The sequence below is a fragment of the Canis lupus genome, chromosome 28, assembly GCF_011100685.1.
Source record: "Canis lupus familiaris isolate Mischka breed German Shepherd chromosome 28, alternate assembly UU_Cfam_GSD_1.0, whole genome shotgun sequence".
Lineage (NCBI taxonomy): Eukaryota > Metazoa > Chordata > Mammalia > Carnivora > Canidae > Canis > Canis lupus.
This window is the reverse complement of record NC_049249.1, coordinates 2,286,711-2,305,402: the sequence shown is the minus strand read 5'-3', so window position 1 is coordinate 2,305,402 and position 18,692 is coordinate 2,286,711. Positions and strand designations below refer to the sequence as shown.

Below are 18,692 nucleotides of genomic sequence, written 5' to 3'. Positions count from 1 at the left end.
AAATAGCCAGATTATCTTTTTCACTTACTGTTTTCCAAGTCAGAAGAAAAAATATAAGGGTAGAGAAAAAGAACAAAGTGCAAACACTCTGCATGTCCTTGGCCAGCCCTAGTCATAGCCTCTTTCCAGATGGTTCTATGCAGAACAAGCTGAAAGTAGAGCCTCATGGATTATCTACACTAGTCAAAGTCTCACTTGACAGATCAGCACAGAGTAGGTATCTGATAAATTACATGGTCTTTATGGGGCAAAACATTTGTAAGTAGTTTACATCTGCCTTCTCCAACACCCAGAATGCTTTCTGCTATGGTTTTATATAGTATACCTTCTTGTAGCTTCCCTCCTAAAATGCCCCCTCTGCTCCCTGATCTATTTCCTAAGATATACTCAGTCCACGCCTTTCACACTGCCCTGAAAGGCTCACCCTCACCTTTTTGGTGTATACTTTTCTATACAATCTGATCTCTCTAAACTCATTTTACACCAAATCCTACTGGTCCTTCAAGAACGGCTTTAACACCCAAATATTCTGTGACACTACCACCACTTCACCTCCCCAGTGCTACAGCCCACAGCCGATGCTTCCTCCTCTGAATATCTGAAGTGCTCTGCCACCACTTAATCTAGCATCAACTTGGCATTGTCATGTGTTGTGGTTTGATCATGTGACTCTCCTTGGATATACATATCGTAATTCTCGAGATAAGAACAAGTCTTATTCTTCCCAACAAAACCTTATGTGCTTGGCATATACAGAAACACGTTAAGCAATTTACACAGGAGGCACTTACCAGATGAAGCTCTGCTCAGAGTGGGCAGTGACATGGGGCCTGAAGACAGGAGCATTTCACATAAGGCCTGTGGTGCACCCTCCCCCTACTGACTGGCAAATACTTATCACAAGTATCGATCAAATAAATTTACTATGTTACTCTGTGCTTCGTGCTGGGGAGAGATATTAATGTCTAATAACATACATTCCTCATCAAAGGCAAGACATGAACAGTTAAACGTATAAAGTTAAATGCTGACTAAGACATCGCAAAATGGTCTGTGGTCAAGGGCCAAATGACTGACCCGGACAAGCAAGCAGTCTTAGTCTGATGGAAAAATACATTAGGACTGAAGGGTCAGTAAGAGCTTCTTCCTGAGAGGAAGGAGCAGGAAATAAGACACGGAAATGAGGACTTTTGTAGCACAAATATGCACCCGTGCCCACTTCTCATAGACAGGAGTGGAAATGAGCTATGGCTTCATCCCAGGCCAATGAGTTAACTCTACCGGGGGCTCTCATTTCAAAGAGGTGAGAGCACTTCCGAATGCATCCTTGCACATACTTTTCTCAAAGGCTTCAGCTTGATCTCCATGATGAACTCGTACTTGCAGAGCTCACAGCAGCGTGTGTCAGAGCTCTTGATCCACTGCTGCAGGCAGGTCTGGTGCACAAAGTGGAGGCTCCCTGTGCAGCGGCAGGGGGTGATCAAGGGGCTCTCTTCATCCCCTTCACAGTGGCAGATCCTGCAGTGAAAGGAGAGCCAGTCATTACCAGGAGAGCCACATGACAGGGGAGGGTCAGTCCCTCCAGTGGAAACTTTCAGCAACAAACATCACAGAAATGACTACAAGCACAGAAACAGACAAACACGGATGCGAACAATTACTACTAAAACTAAAAACTTCTAGCTTACCACACCAAATTGGAAAGTCTGGATGGCATTTGGCATCAGAAAGGAAAATATGATGTAAGAAATCACAAAGCAGTCATTTTTGGTAAGATTTAAGAACTTCACTGAAAGCTGAATCTAAGGCAACATGGAAGCATCTTTCAGAACATGTTAAAATAATTAGAAGAAAAAATTCTGTGTAAAACAAAGCCAGCACTCTACCTTCCAAAGATACCAGTGCCTTAAAAAGATGATGAATTTGCTTTTTAGCTATAATCACTCACTTCACCTTCGCACACCACAGCTACACATTTCTGTCCTCCCTCAGAGGGTAAACAGAGAAAATACAGGGCTTCTCCTGGATCTAAAATCCCCATTATAAGGTGCTATTACCTTCTTTTTTGAGGGAGTAAGAATTTTAAATCATTCATGATTTCTAAGGGTGTATGCAAGGGGATATAGCTACTAACCTCAAGGAACTCAACAGATTTTTGAGAAATGGAGGGTCTTTTCCAGCAGCTGGACAACAGGTAGGGACACCTGGCCTGAAAGGAGCTGGCCCCGGGCCCTAGCCAGACCCTGGCCAGGCTCATAGCTCTTTGTTTCTGTGAGAGGGTTTCTGATCCAACTGTTAGAAATGGTAACAGCTGGCCCAGAGGAGAGGTGCCCAGGGAAAGGCAAGAATAGGAAAAGCTTGGGCATGGTGACAAAAAGTGAATGCGGAAAGATTCTGGAGACTAGACGAGGATGCTGCACACGGGAAGACAAAGGTGGGAAGTGGAGTCAGGACCTAGACAGAGGTGGCCGCATCCAAGTTAAAAAGAAGGAAGAAAGATGCCGCTGAAGGCCGGCCTCTTCCCATGCATATTGTGTTGCAATCGGAACAAAGGGTTTAAAAATGAGGCTGGAAGGGGCAGCTGATGCTTAAAATCTAGATCATCAAGCTGGAAAACTGGAGATAGTATTTTCTTTCTTCCAATTTCTTTATGCAAGGCCTACTTATTTTTGGTTGAGAAGAGTCAGCTTTGCCTTTAATATGTGTAGCTTCTTCCTCTTTTATCATCTGTAAAACTATTTGGGACCCATCTCATAAAAATTGGTTTTTCTAATGATATCAATACTCCATTCTTCTGGAGAAAACTATTAACCCACAATTGTCTACCAATCACCCATTAGTTCATTTTCCTGAAACTTCACATATTAAAGCAAGATGAGGCCACTGAGGTGTGGGGAGCAGAGCTGGCCAGAATCGTGGTTCTTGGCAAACCAACCTGCAGGCATCCCCTGACGTGGACACAGGAGAGACAGGGGGGCATTTTTCAGAGGGGGGAGAAGGACAATCCAGGTCACTGTCCTTCTCTACTGAGCAGAGGGGTGCCCGCAGGACCTTGCTCCTCCACTTTGCAGATGTGCTCTCCTCAAAGACATCATCATCTCCCATCTCATCAGAGCAGAAGCCTGTGCTCCCTGCCAGCCCACTGGAGGACTCAGCGGTGTGCAGGTGGGTGGCACAGCTCTCCAGCTCGGGGAGCCCATGTGGGCCACTGGCGCTGGAGCCGCGCGAGAGCAAGAACAGGCACTGGAGCAGGCGCCGGCTCCTAGACATGGTTTCACCATCTGTTTTCTCTTCCAAAAGAGGGATGTGCGTGCCCCCCTTGCCAGCTTCCATCTCTGAGGCAGTTGAACAATTGGCAGAAAGGAATGAAACACAAGACTGTTTGGAACTGCCAAGAGTTTTGCAATGCAGTTCTCTTTTTTCCTTCTGATGGAACCTGTTAACTCTTAGACCTGGATCTTGAGGAAGTATCAGTTTCCCTTCGGACCAAGTTCTTTCCACATAGTCAAAACTTCCCACAGTATCCTGGGCCTTCTCACCCACATCGTTTAGGGATTTCGAGCACTTTAGTGTTCTTCTGGCTTTGGTGCTGTCAGCAGACTTCAAGGCTGGGGCCCGTTCTGAACCTCGGGAATTTCTCTTGGACAATGTGTCTTTACAGATAACTGTCACAGTGAGCCCTTGTGTCAGAGAACTCTGGCACTGAGGAGCTTTCAAGACAACAGCAGACTGCACGGGACTTTGGTGACAACACTCAGAACACACCGTACTGGCACTGCACGCAGAGAACAGTGGGAGAAAAGCACAGAAAGTCAAATGATCTTAAAAGAGAACGGACACCAAAGTGAAGTGGTGAGACCCATGTGGGTGACCGGGTGAGCGCATAGCACATGAAACTGAGCCAGCTGTTGACAGCTGAGGCATACTGTAAGTAAGCGGATGGAAAACCCAGAACCTGCACAAACTAGCGCTTACTTCCCGGATGTCACATGACCCAGCACCGCAGGTGAAACAGAGCGTTACCTGCAGATGTCCTGATTGGATGGCGTGACAGAAGCGCGAGAGAAGGCGGATGCCGGAGCCGACGCCAATGAAGAACCCCCAGCCTGCAACGACACACCGCCAGTCAGTTTCAGGGGAATGAGCAAAGGGGATGGTGAATGCCATCTCCTTCCAAATGACTATGGGCAAAGAAGCCAGAACGCCTGCTATGTCCCACTGCTCACTGAATAACACACATTTAAAGTCCTGATGCACAGAGGCAAAACAAATCAAACAGCACTCTTTGCTTCTATGTGGGTAAAAGTGTAGTCAAGAAATATTTGAGACTCTAGAGCAGCAATACCAATCTCCTGCAGATTCACTGATCCTTTATTTCCTGAGCATCTAATTAAAAGTTCATATGTAAGTCAAAAATCAAGTACTACACAGGAGGCACCTGCTTGGCTCAGTCGGTAGAGCTGCAACTCTTGATCTCAGGCTCATTAAGTTCAAGCCCCACATTGGACGTGGAGCCTACTTAAAAAAAAAAGAAAGAGGGGCAACCCGGGTGGCTCAGGGTTTTAGCACTGCCTTCAGCCCAGGGCATGATCCTGGAGTCCCAGGATCGAGTCCCATGTCGGGCTCCCTGCATGGAGCCTGCTTCTCCCTCTGCCTGTGTCTCTGCCTCTCTCTCTCTGTGTCTCTCATGAATAAATAAATAAAATCTTTAAAAAAAAAATAAAGAAAAAGAAACCAAGTACCAGATGGTATATGCAAATGCCAAAGAAATGTGAGCTGCTGTCCCTGCCAGTGCTTACCTTCCTCACCTGGCAGTCTTTAACCTGGTCCCAGAGGTAATCCTAATCAGGGTGGCTGGATGTTTCTCCTACTCACCTCACACTGGGCCCATGAAACCTTGCTACCCTGCCAGAACTCTACACACAAAAGGGAGACTAGCTGACCACAGGGTCACCAATCCATGGCTCAACCTGGGGCCCCGGAGAGAGCTGAGCACATTATATTCCCAAGAGTTCTAATCATGGGATTGTGAATTAAGAAAAATAATCAAGAAAATTTAAATTTGAAAGAATGTGAAGTCAAAGGTCATGACACAGGGCAGAGGGTCTGAGAGGTTATAAACAAGCCAAAATGAGAAAAGAGCTCTTGGAGGGTGAGGAAGTACCACAGTGGACAAAGAAGTGGAAGGAGAAACAGGAACAAGGAGTGTACCTGAGCTGAGGAAGCAGAACCATTGCTAGGGGGTCCCCCAGCCTCCCACTCCATCCTCTGTGGGGTGCTTGCTAAGCCTTCTCTAGACACAGATTCCTGAGTTCCCATGGGCCTAGGAGCACCATGCATATTCATATAAATGCATTCCCCCCTCCTGAGGCAGTCAGCCTGATTAAGCATCTGTCCCACACAACCTAAACAGTCACATGAAAACAGCACCAGAGGCTGTTATCAAGAGCAAGGCTACATTACCTCCCTTCCTTCCCCAGGCCCACACAAGAGGCCTTCAGCCCTGCTCCTGGATTTGAGGGAGCCCCACAATTCCTGGATGAGGCCTAGCCCCCACTCTTCCTAAGTGTCATCCCCAGGGCATGCTCTCATCCTGGCATTCAAGCTACAGGACCTCTGCCATGGGCCAGCCACCAAGACCAGCAGCACCACTGTCCAGAAGCTCTCCCCATCTGCCCTCTCCAGCAAACACATCCATCTGGGGAGAGCTAGGCCTGGCAGTCTGATTGAGGGCTTCAATGGACCACTCTTCCTGCTCCCCAGCAGGAGAACTCAACATCACTTTAAATCTAGCTCAACCTGAAACCTGGTCCAAGAAGTTACACGCTATCACATTGCATGTGTATGCTAAAATCACATGGTAGTACTCAACTAGCGCATCTTCTGAGTCACCAAAGAATCCACATATTCTAACTGAATGTGGAAAATATTCAGTGTCCTGGGAGGAGGTAAGTCTCATGAGGTCAGGAAGTTGAAATAAAAAGAAAATGGCTTCTCACTCCTGTCCTGAATTCAAGTGTCCCACATCAAAAAGGGAAGTCTAGGGATGCCTGGGTGGCTCAGTGGTTGAGTTCTGCCTTCGGCTGAGGGTGTGATCCCTGGATCTGGCTCCTTGCAGGGAGCCTGCTTCTCCCTCTCCCTGTCTCTGCCTCTTTCTCTCTCTCTGATGAATAAATAAATAAAAATCTTAAAAAAAAAAATAAGGGAGGGGGGAAGTCTGGGGTAATGATCACATCATCATTCGCCCAGAACAGGGGAGTACTTGGGAGGCAGGAGGGAAGAGCCTCAGGGCAGAACAAGCCCTGCACCAAGGAAGGAGCTGCAGTCCACACATACAACAGGGCGGGGAATCATTTTCCCATGAATTTCATGTCTCAGGTGGACCCCTGGGAACTCATACTGTCATGTGTGTACTTGCAGTAAAGCATCATGCCTGTGAGCTGGTGGCAGCAGTCCCAAGTCTCTGATCTGCTTATTCAGAAAAAAAGGAATAGTCTCAGCATCCTCAGTCTGTGTCCCTGGGCTCATGTCATCCTCTCCAATTCCACAAAAATATCATGAGACACTTGCAGCAGGTAACATCCAAGCTTCAACAAGCCTCCCAATTTTCTCTTCTTATTAAATCATGAGGATATTTTTTAAATCTACTTTCTGTTGTTTTATATAAATACAAACCAACAAATGCCTTATCCTGGCTGACTCCTTCTCCAGTAAGAATGAGAAACGAACATGATTTGTGAGGCCATCACAGATCTCATAAGAGGCTCCTGCTGTTTCCAGATAAAGGGGAGCCCATGTTGAAATTCAGGACCAGTCCACATGTAAAATGATCACCAAAGCATAGCATCAATAATTTTAAAGAGCTTAACTTGTTGCTGGCATCAAGCAGGGTAAAATCTGTCAACCTACCAATGAGGATTGAAACAACTGGACTGATCATCCACAGCAAGGACAAAACGAAGCCTACAAATACAGTTCAAATACAGTGCCAGGGTCCAGTTGGGGAAGTCAAGCTAAGTCAGGAGCCAGCAGTCCCCTCTCAGAGGCTTGGCACACTGGACAGCTCTCCCATTCATCCTGAGGGCAGAGGGCAGGTGGCGCAGGGCAGGCTACAGGCCAGCAGTACCGGCCTTAGGGGAAAAGGAGAGTGCCCTCCCTCCTCTACGAGATGAGGCCACACAGGACTGTTGCTGATAAAAGGATGTGTAAATGTCCACAATGAGAAAATTCATGTATGTCGAAAAAACTAAAGTCCTATGTTCCTGAAGTTCTTTGTTGGTTCTCAAACAAGAGACTTCCTGGTCATGAAAAGGAATGAAAAGTAATCTCACTACAAAAAAATGTTTGTAAAAATCCCCTCTTGTTAAGATGTCATAATCAATTATGCAAACAAACCTCTGGATTCCATCTAGGCCTAAATCCTAGATGATTTTATTTCTTAGGAATGACAATTTTAGAGAATTTGTCTTGCAGTACTCAAGTCACTTAGTGGTTGTTTTTCCTATCAGATTTACTGTTTTCAATTATTTTAGCAAGGCTGCCAAAAACAACCAAATGAAAACTTTCCATCTACTCTGTAGAAGCTGACATTTCCTTTTGTGAGAACTCACTGCCATTGAAAGGGCTATCATAACAGGCTCATCAAGTCCATTTCTCATTCCATGCCAGGAACTTACCAATTTCACATCAGAGGGACTTACTCACTACAGGACACCAGCGTACCTTCCTCAACTCTCCTTTTGCTTCAATTCCTTCCCTTGCTTTCTAACCTTTGTGTGTGTGTGTGTGTGTTAGAAGGAACTTTATTGGGTGTCGGGGGTTCAGATGAGATCCATGAGGATGTCGTCCTCCACGACGCTGGGCTGCAGGCCCGGCTGGGGATCCGGGCCCCGGGGACCCCTGCTCAGCAGCATCTGACCTGGCAGCAGAGCTCTCGGGGGAAACTGTGTGGGCCAGGACCAAGCAGGTGGTGGGTGCAGGAGGGGGGGGCCCCAGCTGGGGTTGCCCCAGGCCCTGGTGTGGTGGCAACAGTGCTGGAGCCCCTGATGGCTGGAGGTGGTGGAGGGAAGCCTGGGGTGGGGGCACCCCAGTCTGAGGCGGAGGTGGGTTGAGGAGGATGTTACTTCTCAACCACATTCCCTACTACCACCCTCTTCCCATCCCTCCTTCTCTGCTGTAAATCCTCAGTGGGTCTTCTTTTCATTATGGACAATGTTACTTTTAAACATCTGGGGTCTCGTGTCCCTAACAAAAGTGAATACACCCATCTGATTTACATCAACAGGGCCACAAGAAATGGTTTGCTTTTAAGCCAGAAGCAATTTGAAGATGGACTGGATAAGGAGGGGAAGAGACAAGCAACCTCAAACTTGATAGAAAAAAATGGGGAAAGGAAGTACAGATGGCTCTTAAAACATGAAAAGATGCTTAACCTCTCTTACAATGAAAATACAAATTAAAACTACATTGCAGTATACCTGTTGTTGTTTTTTTAATTACCTAATACCCGTGTCGGCAAAAGTGTGGGAAAACAGCCATGCTTATACACTGCTGGTAGAAAAGCAAATTGCTTAACTCCGTAAGATGGCAATTTGGCAATTGCTCTCTAAATTACAATGCACATTCACTTTGTTACAGGAATTCTTTCAGGAATTCATCCTCACACCTATGCACAAATAGGTTTGTTCAGCACTGTTTGTGGGAGAAATTGCTTGGCATAACTTCAGTGCCCATGGGCCTGAGGTTGACTGAGTCAATACTGGCACATTGATAGTACAACACTGGGTAGTCATTAAAAGAAGGGAAAGGTACTGTTATGCCCCATACTGGGGACACGGAGGGAACAGGCAGAGGGGAGAGCCATGCTATGTGTGCTGGCCCACATGGAAGAGTACACACTTCAAGGCTCCTAATAGTGATTTGTTTCCTCTGAAACATGGAAAGAGATCAGGGACCCTGGGCAGGAGAAACAAGTACTTCAATGGAGACCCTTCCCAACCATTATACCACTTTTACCATGAACACTTATTTCCTAATGACAAATTCATTTTTAAAATAACATGTAAGTAAGTCAGTCGGAGAAGGACAAACATTATATGTTCTCATTCATTTGGGGAATATAAATAATAGTGAAAGGGAATATAAGGGAAGGGAGAAGAAATGTGTGGGAAATATCAGAAAGGGAGACAGAACGTAAAGACTGCTAACTCTGGGAAACGAACTAGGGGTGGTGGAAGGGGAGGAGGGCGGGGGGTGGGGGTGAATGGGTGACGGGCACTGGGGGTTATTCTGTATGTTGGTAAATTGAACACCAATAAAAAATAAATTAAAAAAAATAAAATAAAATAACATGTGATTAAAAGTTTAAGAAATAAAATAAAACTACAGAAGCACAACCAACTGTTTTGATTTTCCAACTCTGGGAAAAATCAGTGAAGAAACTAATTTACTGAGTCATTATCTACATTTTTATTTATTTTTTTTTCTTTTTATTTTAATTTATTTTTTATTGGTGTTCAATTTACTAACATACAGAATAACCTCCAGTGCCCGTCACCCATTCACTCCCACCCCCCGCCCTAGTTCGTTTCCCAGAGTTAGCAGTCTTTATATTCTGTCTCCCTTTCTGATATTGCCCACACATTTCTTCTCCCTTCCCTTATATTCCCTTTCACTATTATTTATATTCCCCAAATGAATGAGAACATATAATGTTTGTCCTTCTCCGACTGACTTACTTCACTCAGCATAATACCCTCCAGTTCCATCCACGTTGAAGCAAATGGTGGGTATTTATCTACATTTTTAAAAAATGAAATAAAATAGAAGATGTCAGAAAGCATCTGACATCCTATGGATTAAGTCTTTTGGAGGTATTTTTTTTTCAGTTGTGTTTGTGAATAAACTTTCAATGTAAAAACTATTTCTTACCAACAATCAGTCAAAATAATTCAAAAGTCATTACAGTATTGTATTTCTAATGAATACAAAATATCAAAATAATAATAAGAAGATGGCTTAAGAGAGCATTTGACATCATCAGCACAGAGGTTTCAGAGGTGACAGTCTGACAGTGCCCAAGCCAGAAGGGCTTTTCTCTCTAAGGACAGTGTTTCCACCTATATTAGATTTCTACTACTGTGTAATAAAGTACCACAAGCTTAGTGGCTTAAAACTACACAAATTTTTAATCTGACACACTGTGTGATGAGGTCCTCTGCTCAGGGTCTCTCTTCTTTCCAAAAGCTCCAGGGAAGAATATACTTCCACATTCACACAGATGGTTGGCAGGTGCAGTTCCTTGCAGGCTGTGAGGCAGGGGCCACCTGCATTCCTCATCAATCCCTCCCCATTCTCAAGCCCACTCTTATTTCTCTGTCTTCTTCTGCCACCAGTTAGAGAAAGTGCTCTGCTTTTAAAAGCTCATGTGATTACATTCATACAACATAATATGATGGGAACAATGCCTCATCATATACACAGGTTCTGGGCATCATAGTGGGGTACTTTAGAAATGGTGCTTACCAGACCACCTGACATTTACTTACTGCTCAGTACATTACTTAATGCTACTGCTATCCCAAACCAAGAGATAATAATCTGCTCCTTACTGCCAGCTCAGCAGGCCTGACTTCACAGAAATAAAGCCAAATAAAGTCTAACTTGGTGTTTAGATGCTGCAATACAGACTGAGATTGCATTTCAGCAAACTTTCTGCTTAGTACAGAAGTTGCTCTGTGGAAAAAAAAAATGCTTCCTTATGAGAGACTCTGATTTCTATAAATAACCAGTTGTATTCAACTTCAATAATGAGCTACAATTGAAGGAGAGGCCAGTTCTGTGGCTGCTCTGATAAATACATGTTGACTCTTGATGAAGGGCTGTGCCAAGAACATGCTTTCACAATGGCAATTAATTAAAACTGACCATTAAGAAAGTAAATATAGGATATATACAATATAGGATTCATGGAGGAGAGTGTACAATAAAAACTACTGAATTCTCAAATGAGGTCCATTATAAATGACTCCCAGCATTGCCTAGCAAATAGTGCTAACACTGAATTCTTTTCTATGGTGGCCTTTTAGAGAGAATTAGAATTATGTGAATAATAATATATCCCCAGCACAATGAGGGGCATATATCACAGCACTGTTAGAGACAAAGCAGTAACTGAAGGGACCTTTTCATAGCTCATTTTCCAAAGCAGGCTTTTAGCTATTGCTGGAAACCTTACAAATATAGCTGGTTTTCAAGAAATTACATTGAAGGCAATGATTTCTGAGCAAAGATAGCTTCACATTCCCAGAAAGTACAAGCGTAAACATAAAAAGACCCAAAATCATGGTGTTGGGTCACCCAGCACTCCACACTCCCTTGTTCCTTCTGGGTAATGCTCCATACTCCATCCAGCATGACCAACCCCTCCTCAGATTTCTCCTCAAAAGGGGCATTTCACTATCCTTGTAACCCTGTTCTTTTCTTTCATAGCACTTATCAAGGTTTATAAAAAAATGTTTCCAGGTTTCTGGAATAATATGCTAACTCGGAATCTGCTGTTTAGCCTAGCCTGGTACACAGTAGGTATTAAAGGAAGAGCTGTTTAATGAATAAAAAACAAGTGCACTCTGGAATGACTGCCTATTCATAGGTGTAAAACAGGTTCTCAAACTTGTTGGTCTCAGGACCCCTATATGCTTTAAAAAATTACTGAGGCCCCCAAAGAGCTTGTGTTTATGTGGGTTACATCAACCAATCTTTACTATATTAGAAAACTTTAAAAGGGGCACCTAGGTGACTTAGTTAAGTGTCCAACTCCTGATTTCAGTTCAGGTAATGATCTCAGCGTCATTAGATTGAGCCCCGAGTCTGGCTTCACACTGGGTGTGAATCTTGCTTAAGATTCTCTCTTTCCCTCTCCCTCCCTCCCTCCTCCTCCCATACTCGTTTTTGTTGTTGTTGTTATCCTCTCTCTCTCTAGAAAAGAAAGGTTAAAACACAATGTTACCAGCACATATTCCACTAGTGTTGGAGAAAAGATGCCATCTCACATGCTACACAGCCCCTGGAAGCTCCATTGTACACTCATGAGAGAGTAAGAGTGAAAAAAGGCAATTAAATCATCTGCTAGTATTATTATGCAACTGGTTTTAACCTTGCCCCTTCCCCCTCAAGACTATGCAAAACCAAATTTTGAAAACCACTGGCCTAAAGCTTTAGCCAAAAACTAAATTGTAAGCAGTCAGAAGAAAAAAATATATAGAAATATGGTCAATCTCTGCAAAAGGTAAGCCAAACAGTACAACAGCACCCATGGCACTCCATCAGAATCCAAAGTGAGGCTACACCATGTTCGTGATGCCACTCAACTTCTCCAAGTCATTCCCCTGTTTCTGCCACATGAAAGTATCTTATCTTTGGGATAGATGTTTTCTTCAAATTAAGAAAGGCATATTTTGGCTTATACTTTACCTATAAGTCTGAGCAACTTAAGTCTGTCACCGGTCAATTTTTTATTCCAGAAACACAGAGAAGCAGACATTGGTCTTGACAACCATACCACAGCCTGTGAACCCCCCTCCTAAGGCTGTATTTACATCTACACATGACATTCTACTATAAGTCATTCCTATCTAATGGCAGCAATCACTAGAAAATATTCACGAGATCTAGGAGTGCCAAAGCTTAAATTCACTCAGATTTGCTTGCCAAACTAGCATAGCAATAATTTTAAGGGCTTGTTAAACAGGTCTAGTCTGACTTGTTCCCGGAAATACCTGATTAACCAGAGGCACATATACTCATGGTATCTAAATAAAATTATTTCTATTCTAAGCTATTCTAAAATATTCTACTAGGTACCAGTCTTAGCAAATGTCAGAGTCTAGTAAGACTAACTGCCTGGCTATAAAAAGGACGGTACCCATGCAGCAGTTTTCATGATGTACGTCTAGCTCACCACTACCATCTCCTTCTAAGTGCTACCAATCATGAACTTGCTCGAGAAATTGTATCACCTGGACCAAGACTAATTCTCAGGATCCATGAAAAAACTTCCCTTGAGGTAAACTAATAACCATGTCTGTGTGCTATGAGAGGCTTGAGCAGAGGCTCTAGAAAGTCCAGCCCCAACAATGAGCCTGGCCTAAACATATTCCTGGTGCCTAAAAAAATTCCAGTGGGACTGAGTGAGTTCAAGTATCCCCAGGGAATGGCAACCCTCCTCTAAGGAATTTTAGGCTAATATACAGTAATCCTCACTACAATGCCCCTGGCACCCAGGAATTGGGCAGCTATGACGGGTCATCATTCTCAGTACATCTGCCTTTCATTTCTACTTACTATTTTGGATTTCTCAGAGATGTGACAACTGGTTTCATACAATTTAAAAAAAAAAAACATTTCATTTATTTATTCATGAGAGGCACAGACAGAGAGGCAGAGACATCGGCAGAGAAGCAGGCTCTCTGCAGGGAGCCCAATAAGGGACTTGATCCCAAGACCCTGGGATCACCACCTGAGCCGAAGGTAAACACTCAAACACTGAGCCACCCAGGTGCCCCAGTTTTCTACAATTTAATTCCATCCTGGTTGGCTCCTTTTCACTGTTTATGTCCTGCTTTAAGTAGCCCCTCCTCTGCCACAACTTCCCCAAGATGCCCTTCTAAAATCTGGTTCCTTGTCATGCTCCACCTCAGCCCCATGTCTTCTACCTTCATAATAATTCTCTCCATCTGCCCATGTTTTCTGAAGGTCTGCTTACCCATCTCTTCCCTGGTTCAGCTTTCAGAGCACAGTGAAATCTGAACTCATGTTAATCCTTGTATATGCTGCACTGGACCCCCTTGTCTATGTTACAGATGAGGATAAATCATGCCAAGAATATCTTGTGCCAAGCAATGAGAGAGCCTTTAGGTGGAGGCAACTGTGATATGGTTCCCCTGAATTGGGGAGCATACCACCTCACTCTGATCACCTGAGTTCATGCTGAGGCTGTGCACAGTACCTCACTGCATTCCTTTCATCAGCCCAAGCTCCAAATTATCCTGGGAGTGACAGCCACCTGACAGCCAGATGTGGCACATCATACGCCTGCTGCAGAGACACGTTCCTCTCCCCCTCTTCTCTCCACCACATAGCCTCCCAAATGCCCTTGTCTGTCTGAGTGCTAGTTCACAAAGAGCAAAATCAGGAGCCATGGTGGGTGACAGAGTCAGAGTTCAGGTGACATAACAAAGAACATTATTTCTGACAGCTATGTTTTGATTTCACATCAAAAAACTAGCAAATTGAAAATGTGATCTCAGATGTCATACAGGGATAAAAAATTCTCACTGCAAACAAATTTAATTAAGTAGAGTAAGTCAGTTGAAAGAAAATGATGCAAGAGCAGCATGGGTAGTGCGTAGGGTGAGGGTTGGGTATAGATGGCTGCTGTCGGGGGAACACTGCTGGCTCGCAGGATCAAGGACCCCTCAGCAGGACAAAGGTCAAGGTGGGGCTACATGGAGTTGCGTTCAAATGCCCGTCTTTGTGAGGTCTCATCACACCTCAGCTTCTCTAGGCATTCAGTCACCAGAACAGGTCTTTTCCAGAGGGCAATTCTGCTACTTCTTTAAAAAAATAATAAAGGATTGGCCACATATTGCTACAATATCATCATAAACCATGGTAAGTGCTTTAAATGATGAGTGTCCCTGTGGCTAGGACCAGATCACCTCAGATTTGGAACATCAAAGTAGAAGTTTGAATCTTATTCTAAATGCAATAAGAAGCCACTGAAGGCTTAAAAAGAGAAACATCAGGATACTATTTACCTGGTTGCTGGGGTGGAGGCTGATTTGGGAGGTTGCAAGAATGTAGGCAGATTCTTGGAAAGCTACTGCAGTAGTCTAGGAGGCTTGGGCCCAGGACATGGCTGTGACGATGGAGAGGAACAATGGGATAGATATAAAGTGTCTTACACAACACAATGCAAACATTCACTCCACAATCATGTACTGAGCTGCTCCAGAGCTACGGTCTATCCTTGGCTCTGAATATTTATGAGTAAACAAAACACAGCCCTAACTTCATGGAACTTATTTGTGGGGTGAAGGGGCACCAGAAAAAAATTAATAAAAACTTAAGGAGTGCTCTGTTGAAATACAACAGGAAAAGGTGACCACTTAGGTGATTAGGATGGATCACTAGAATGAGGTGACAAATTTCAGGAAAACTTGCACTTCTAATAGACTCTCAATAAATGATAGATACCCTCTTAATGTCATTACCATTAATACAAAACAAAGTACTGGCTGAAGATTTTGCAATCAAAACTGCTTAAATGTTCTATTCTTCCTTAATTTAACTCTCCAAGAGGATAGCACCTGGATGCCCATTTTAAAGACAGATGAGCCATCTAGCATCCTTTCACACATCCCATCTAACCTGTCTGCTTATTTCTTTGAAAGGGGAGTGTGGTTTTTGAGGCCACAACAAAACATGGGGAGCCTCCAACAAATATTGAATGAAACACCCCATCCCTCTATAACAAAATCTAGATGGAACACTAGAAGACAGATAGAAGGTTCATTTTTACCTGCTCTCAACCTCTAACTTCATGGAACGTCAGTTACCAGGAAGTGGTAAGCTGCAGGAGCATAATGCACACTGGCCACAAACCAACACACTGAACCCAGTTGGCAGCTGAGTAAGCAGAAAGTCTCCCCAGAGAGACAATGGTGATTTCAGGGAGCGTAAAACATGTTTGGGCTCTAACCTTTTTTTGCATCTTCTATCTCAAAGGTACAAAGCATCTGCTTAATTATGTCTACGACACAGAAGACACAGCTTTATGTGCCATGGCCTAAAGTGGCCTCAAACGACAGGCTCATTTTATAAATGTTGCAAGAAAGAACTGCATTCTCAAAAACAAAATTATCTTTCATAGCAGTCCTCCCCTCCCAGAGGCCGGCCCACAGAACTGTTCATGCCTAACAACTAACTCTATATAACACAACTTTCTTATTACAGCGGGGTACATTCTGCAACAAAATTTCATGCTGCCGGTTCAGTGGAAGTAATGTGTGTACAACACAACACAACACAACACAACACCCCACTCCTGAGATTTCCCTCTAGGCCCAGTTCAGGGAGCAGGAATTCCTGCTTTGAAAATAGAAGACACCAATCTTCTTGGCACAACTCTGTGGCAGGAAGCTTTGAGGCTTTCATGGTTACCCTGTTTCTAAAAGTGTTAAAAGTGTGAAGCTAAAATTGCTTTTTTAGAAAACTCCAACCTTGCCCACAGGAAAGCACCCCGTCATTGGCCACGTTTGTTTCCCTCATCATTTTATGCTGGTACCCAGCTCCATGCCTGGTACAAAGAACACACAATAAAAACGTATGCAAGAAGGAAGAAAGGAAAGGGCAGGGGTTTTAGTAGATGTCTTAATTTCCACCCCAGGTGATATTTAATGTATATAGCCCTGTCTTTTATCAGTAATAATAATAGCTGTCATCAAGGACTACCATGCCCCAATCAACCTAAGATCAGCAGGGTTCAACAAATTTTGACTACAGTTAGTTCACTGATTAACTGCAAAATGAGGGAACAGCCTTAGGGTTCCTTGCAAACATTATCCCCAAGATTCACAACAACCCTAAATGTTGTTATTCTCTAATTTTATTCATCAGGAAATTAAAGTTCAAAGAAGCATCCTTCCTCAGAGTTACATGGTTAGTAAAACATTGTCCATTTAACCCCAAAACTATCACAGAGCAATTCAGAATATCACAACCCAACCTGCACCAAGTCCATATGATGTTTCCTATAGATACTGTAAGCCAGTAATTTACAAGCTTTAAAAAAAAAAAAAAAAAAAAAAAAAAAAAAAAAAACTAGAGGAAGAAACTTTCCTTCAAGTAAAATCTTACTAAAATCATAAACAAACATACATTTGAGGCACAGGGTGATGCCCTCCTTCAGAACTGCTGCCACCATTAGGGCAAGGCAATGAGTGTTACTACATGCTTTTAAAATGATTAATTCAACTTAACCAGACAATGCCATATGGATCTGCATCTTCTCATTTTTCTCAATTCTTAAATGTTGGACTGCTCTTCAAATGGGGGTAGGGCAAATTGGCCATTTAACTCAGACAGTAATGATGTATACCACTACACAGTTCTATTAACCCCTAGCTGAATGAACAGCAAAAGGAAAGAAATGGAGGTTGAAACAGGAGGGATTATTTGTTGAAAGGTATTTATTTGAGACGATCAAAGCCTAGGTTTTGAAAGACTGTTCGGAGGGGGGTAGGGGGGTAGGAGGGTCAGATCAGGAATGTACCAAAGAACAACCTAAATGACCTTCAAAGTCATACTGAGCACTATGGACTTTTCTTTTTATGCAAAATTAAGTGGATGGATGATATGGTGAGATCAGAAATATGTCCAGGAACAGACTGATTGTCTCAAAGGATTTGATAGATTCTACTTTTAGTTAGGGAAAAAAAAAAAAAAGGTGATACAGATGAGAGTATCTGCATAGTTTGTAAATTAAAATGACACATCATATAGCTATTTATTTCTGAGTACTTAGGAGGCCTGAGACAGCAGAGCAGGTTATGTTCAGATCTGTTCAGATCTTCCTGTTGGGATCTGTGTCAATGTTTGGCCAGCTGACATAGACATGGAGAGAAGGCCCATCTCTGCAAGGAACCTACATGGACATACTGCATGATGGACAACAGGTTGGCTGGAGCCCATGTCCAGGCTGAGAAATGAGCAGTGCATGCAAATACGTTTGTCTGCTGCCTCCCGGGTCACCCATAGCAGCTATTATGCTCCTGACAGGCTAGTCGAGTGACTACACCACAGGAGTGTCAGGTGCTGTTGCATGGCCAATTCACTCTCTCAGCCCTCATTTTCCTAGCCATCTTCCAGCTGGAGGTAGCTCTGTGATCCAGTTCTGGTCAGTGAAGTGTAAGCAGAAGTCAGGCAGCTGGGTGGGGATTCTGGGAAAGCTTTTTGCCTTCCTGCTGAAAAGGGTCACTCACAGCTGACAGACCCCTCCACTGTTCATCATTCTTCTTATTCCTGCCAAGGCCATAGCCACGGTACCTAGAGGTCCAGCTCCCATCTTGAAACCATGAGGTACTAAAGCATGAGGATAACAATGTGCTAAGGATGGTGGCAGAGAGAGGACAGAAAGTGCCTGAGTCCCTGACAACACCTGAGTAACTGCATCAGCCTTGAACCATCTACCTCCAGACATACTTTGTCATCAGAACCACATAAATCCATAATTATTTAGGCCACCAGAGTTGGCTTTTTATTAGTCAGTCAAATGCATTCCTGAGGGGAGAGATGCTCTAGTGACTGAAATTTTTTTAACCTGAGAGTAAATGATTTCTACTGGAAGAAATAGGGTTTTCTCCCATTAGTCATTAACCTCAATATACACTCAAAACTGCCTCACTAGAAAAACATAGCTGCCATGCACCTTGTTATATAGTCCTAGAGCAGATTAAAGAACTGTATCAATAACTTTGCGTCATAAAACGAAAAGTGTATAAAACATGGAAGATAGAAGAAACCAAACCCCAAACTATGAATATAACATACTTCACTGGCACTCTACCTTAGAAATGTTACTTGAATGACTCATGGAATGTCCCAAAGTCTTCTCATTCTGCAAGAAAATCAAA

At 43.5% G+C, this 18,692-nt stretch overlaps 1 protein-coding gene across 6 annotated transcripts in view; it reads right to left on the bottom strand.

Moving 5' to 3' along the window:
• Positions 1-18,692, bottom strand: part of MARCHF8 (membrane associated ring-CH-type finger 8) — a 159,202-nt gene that overhangs the window by 4,732 nt on the left and 135,778 nt on the right. For 5 of the 6 annotated variants that reach the window (XM_038578091.1, XM_038578092.1, XM_038578090.1 and 2 more), the window contains 4 exons: positions 18,626-18,676; positions 4,024-4,106; positions 2,936-3,775; positions 1,338-1,518 (listed from right to left, as the gene is read on the bottom strand). In XM_038578091.1, coding sequence (XP_038434019.1) covers positions 1,338-1,518; positions 2,936-3,775; positions 4,024-4,106; positions 18,626-18,676 — 1,155 coding nt within the window. The remainder of the gene's footprint in view (positions 1-1,337; positions 1,519-2,935; positions 3,776-4,023; positions 4,107-18,625; positions 18,677-18,692) is intronic. The other variant, XM_038578095.1, reaches the window with a different exon arrangement.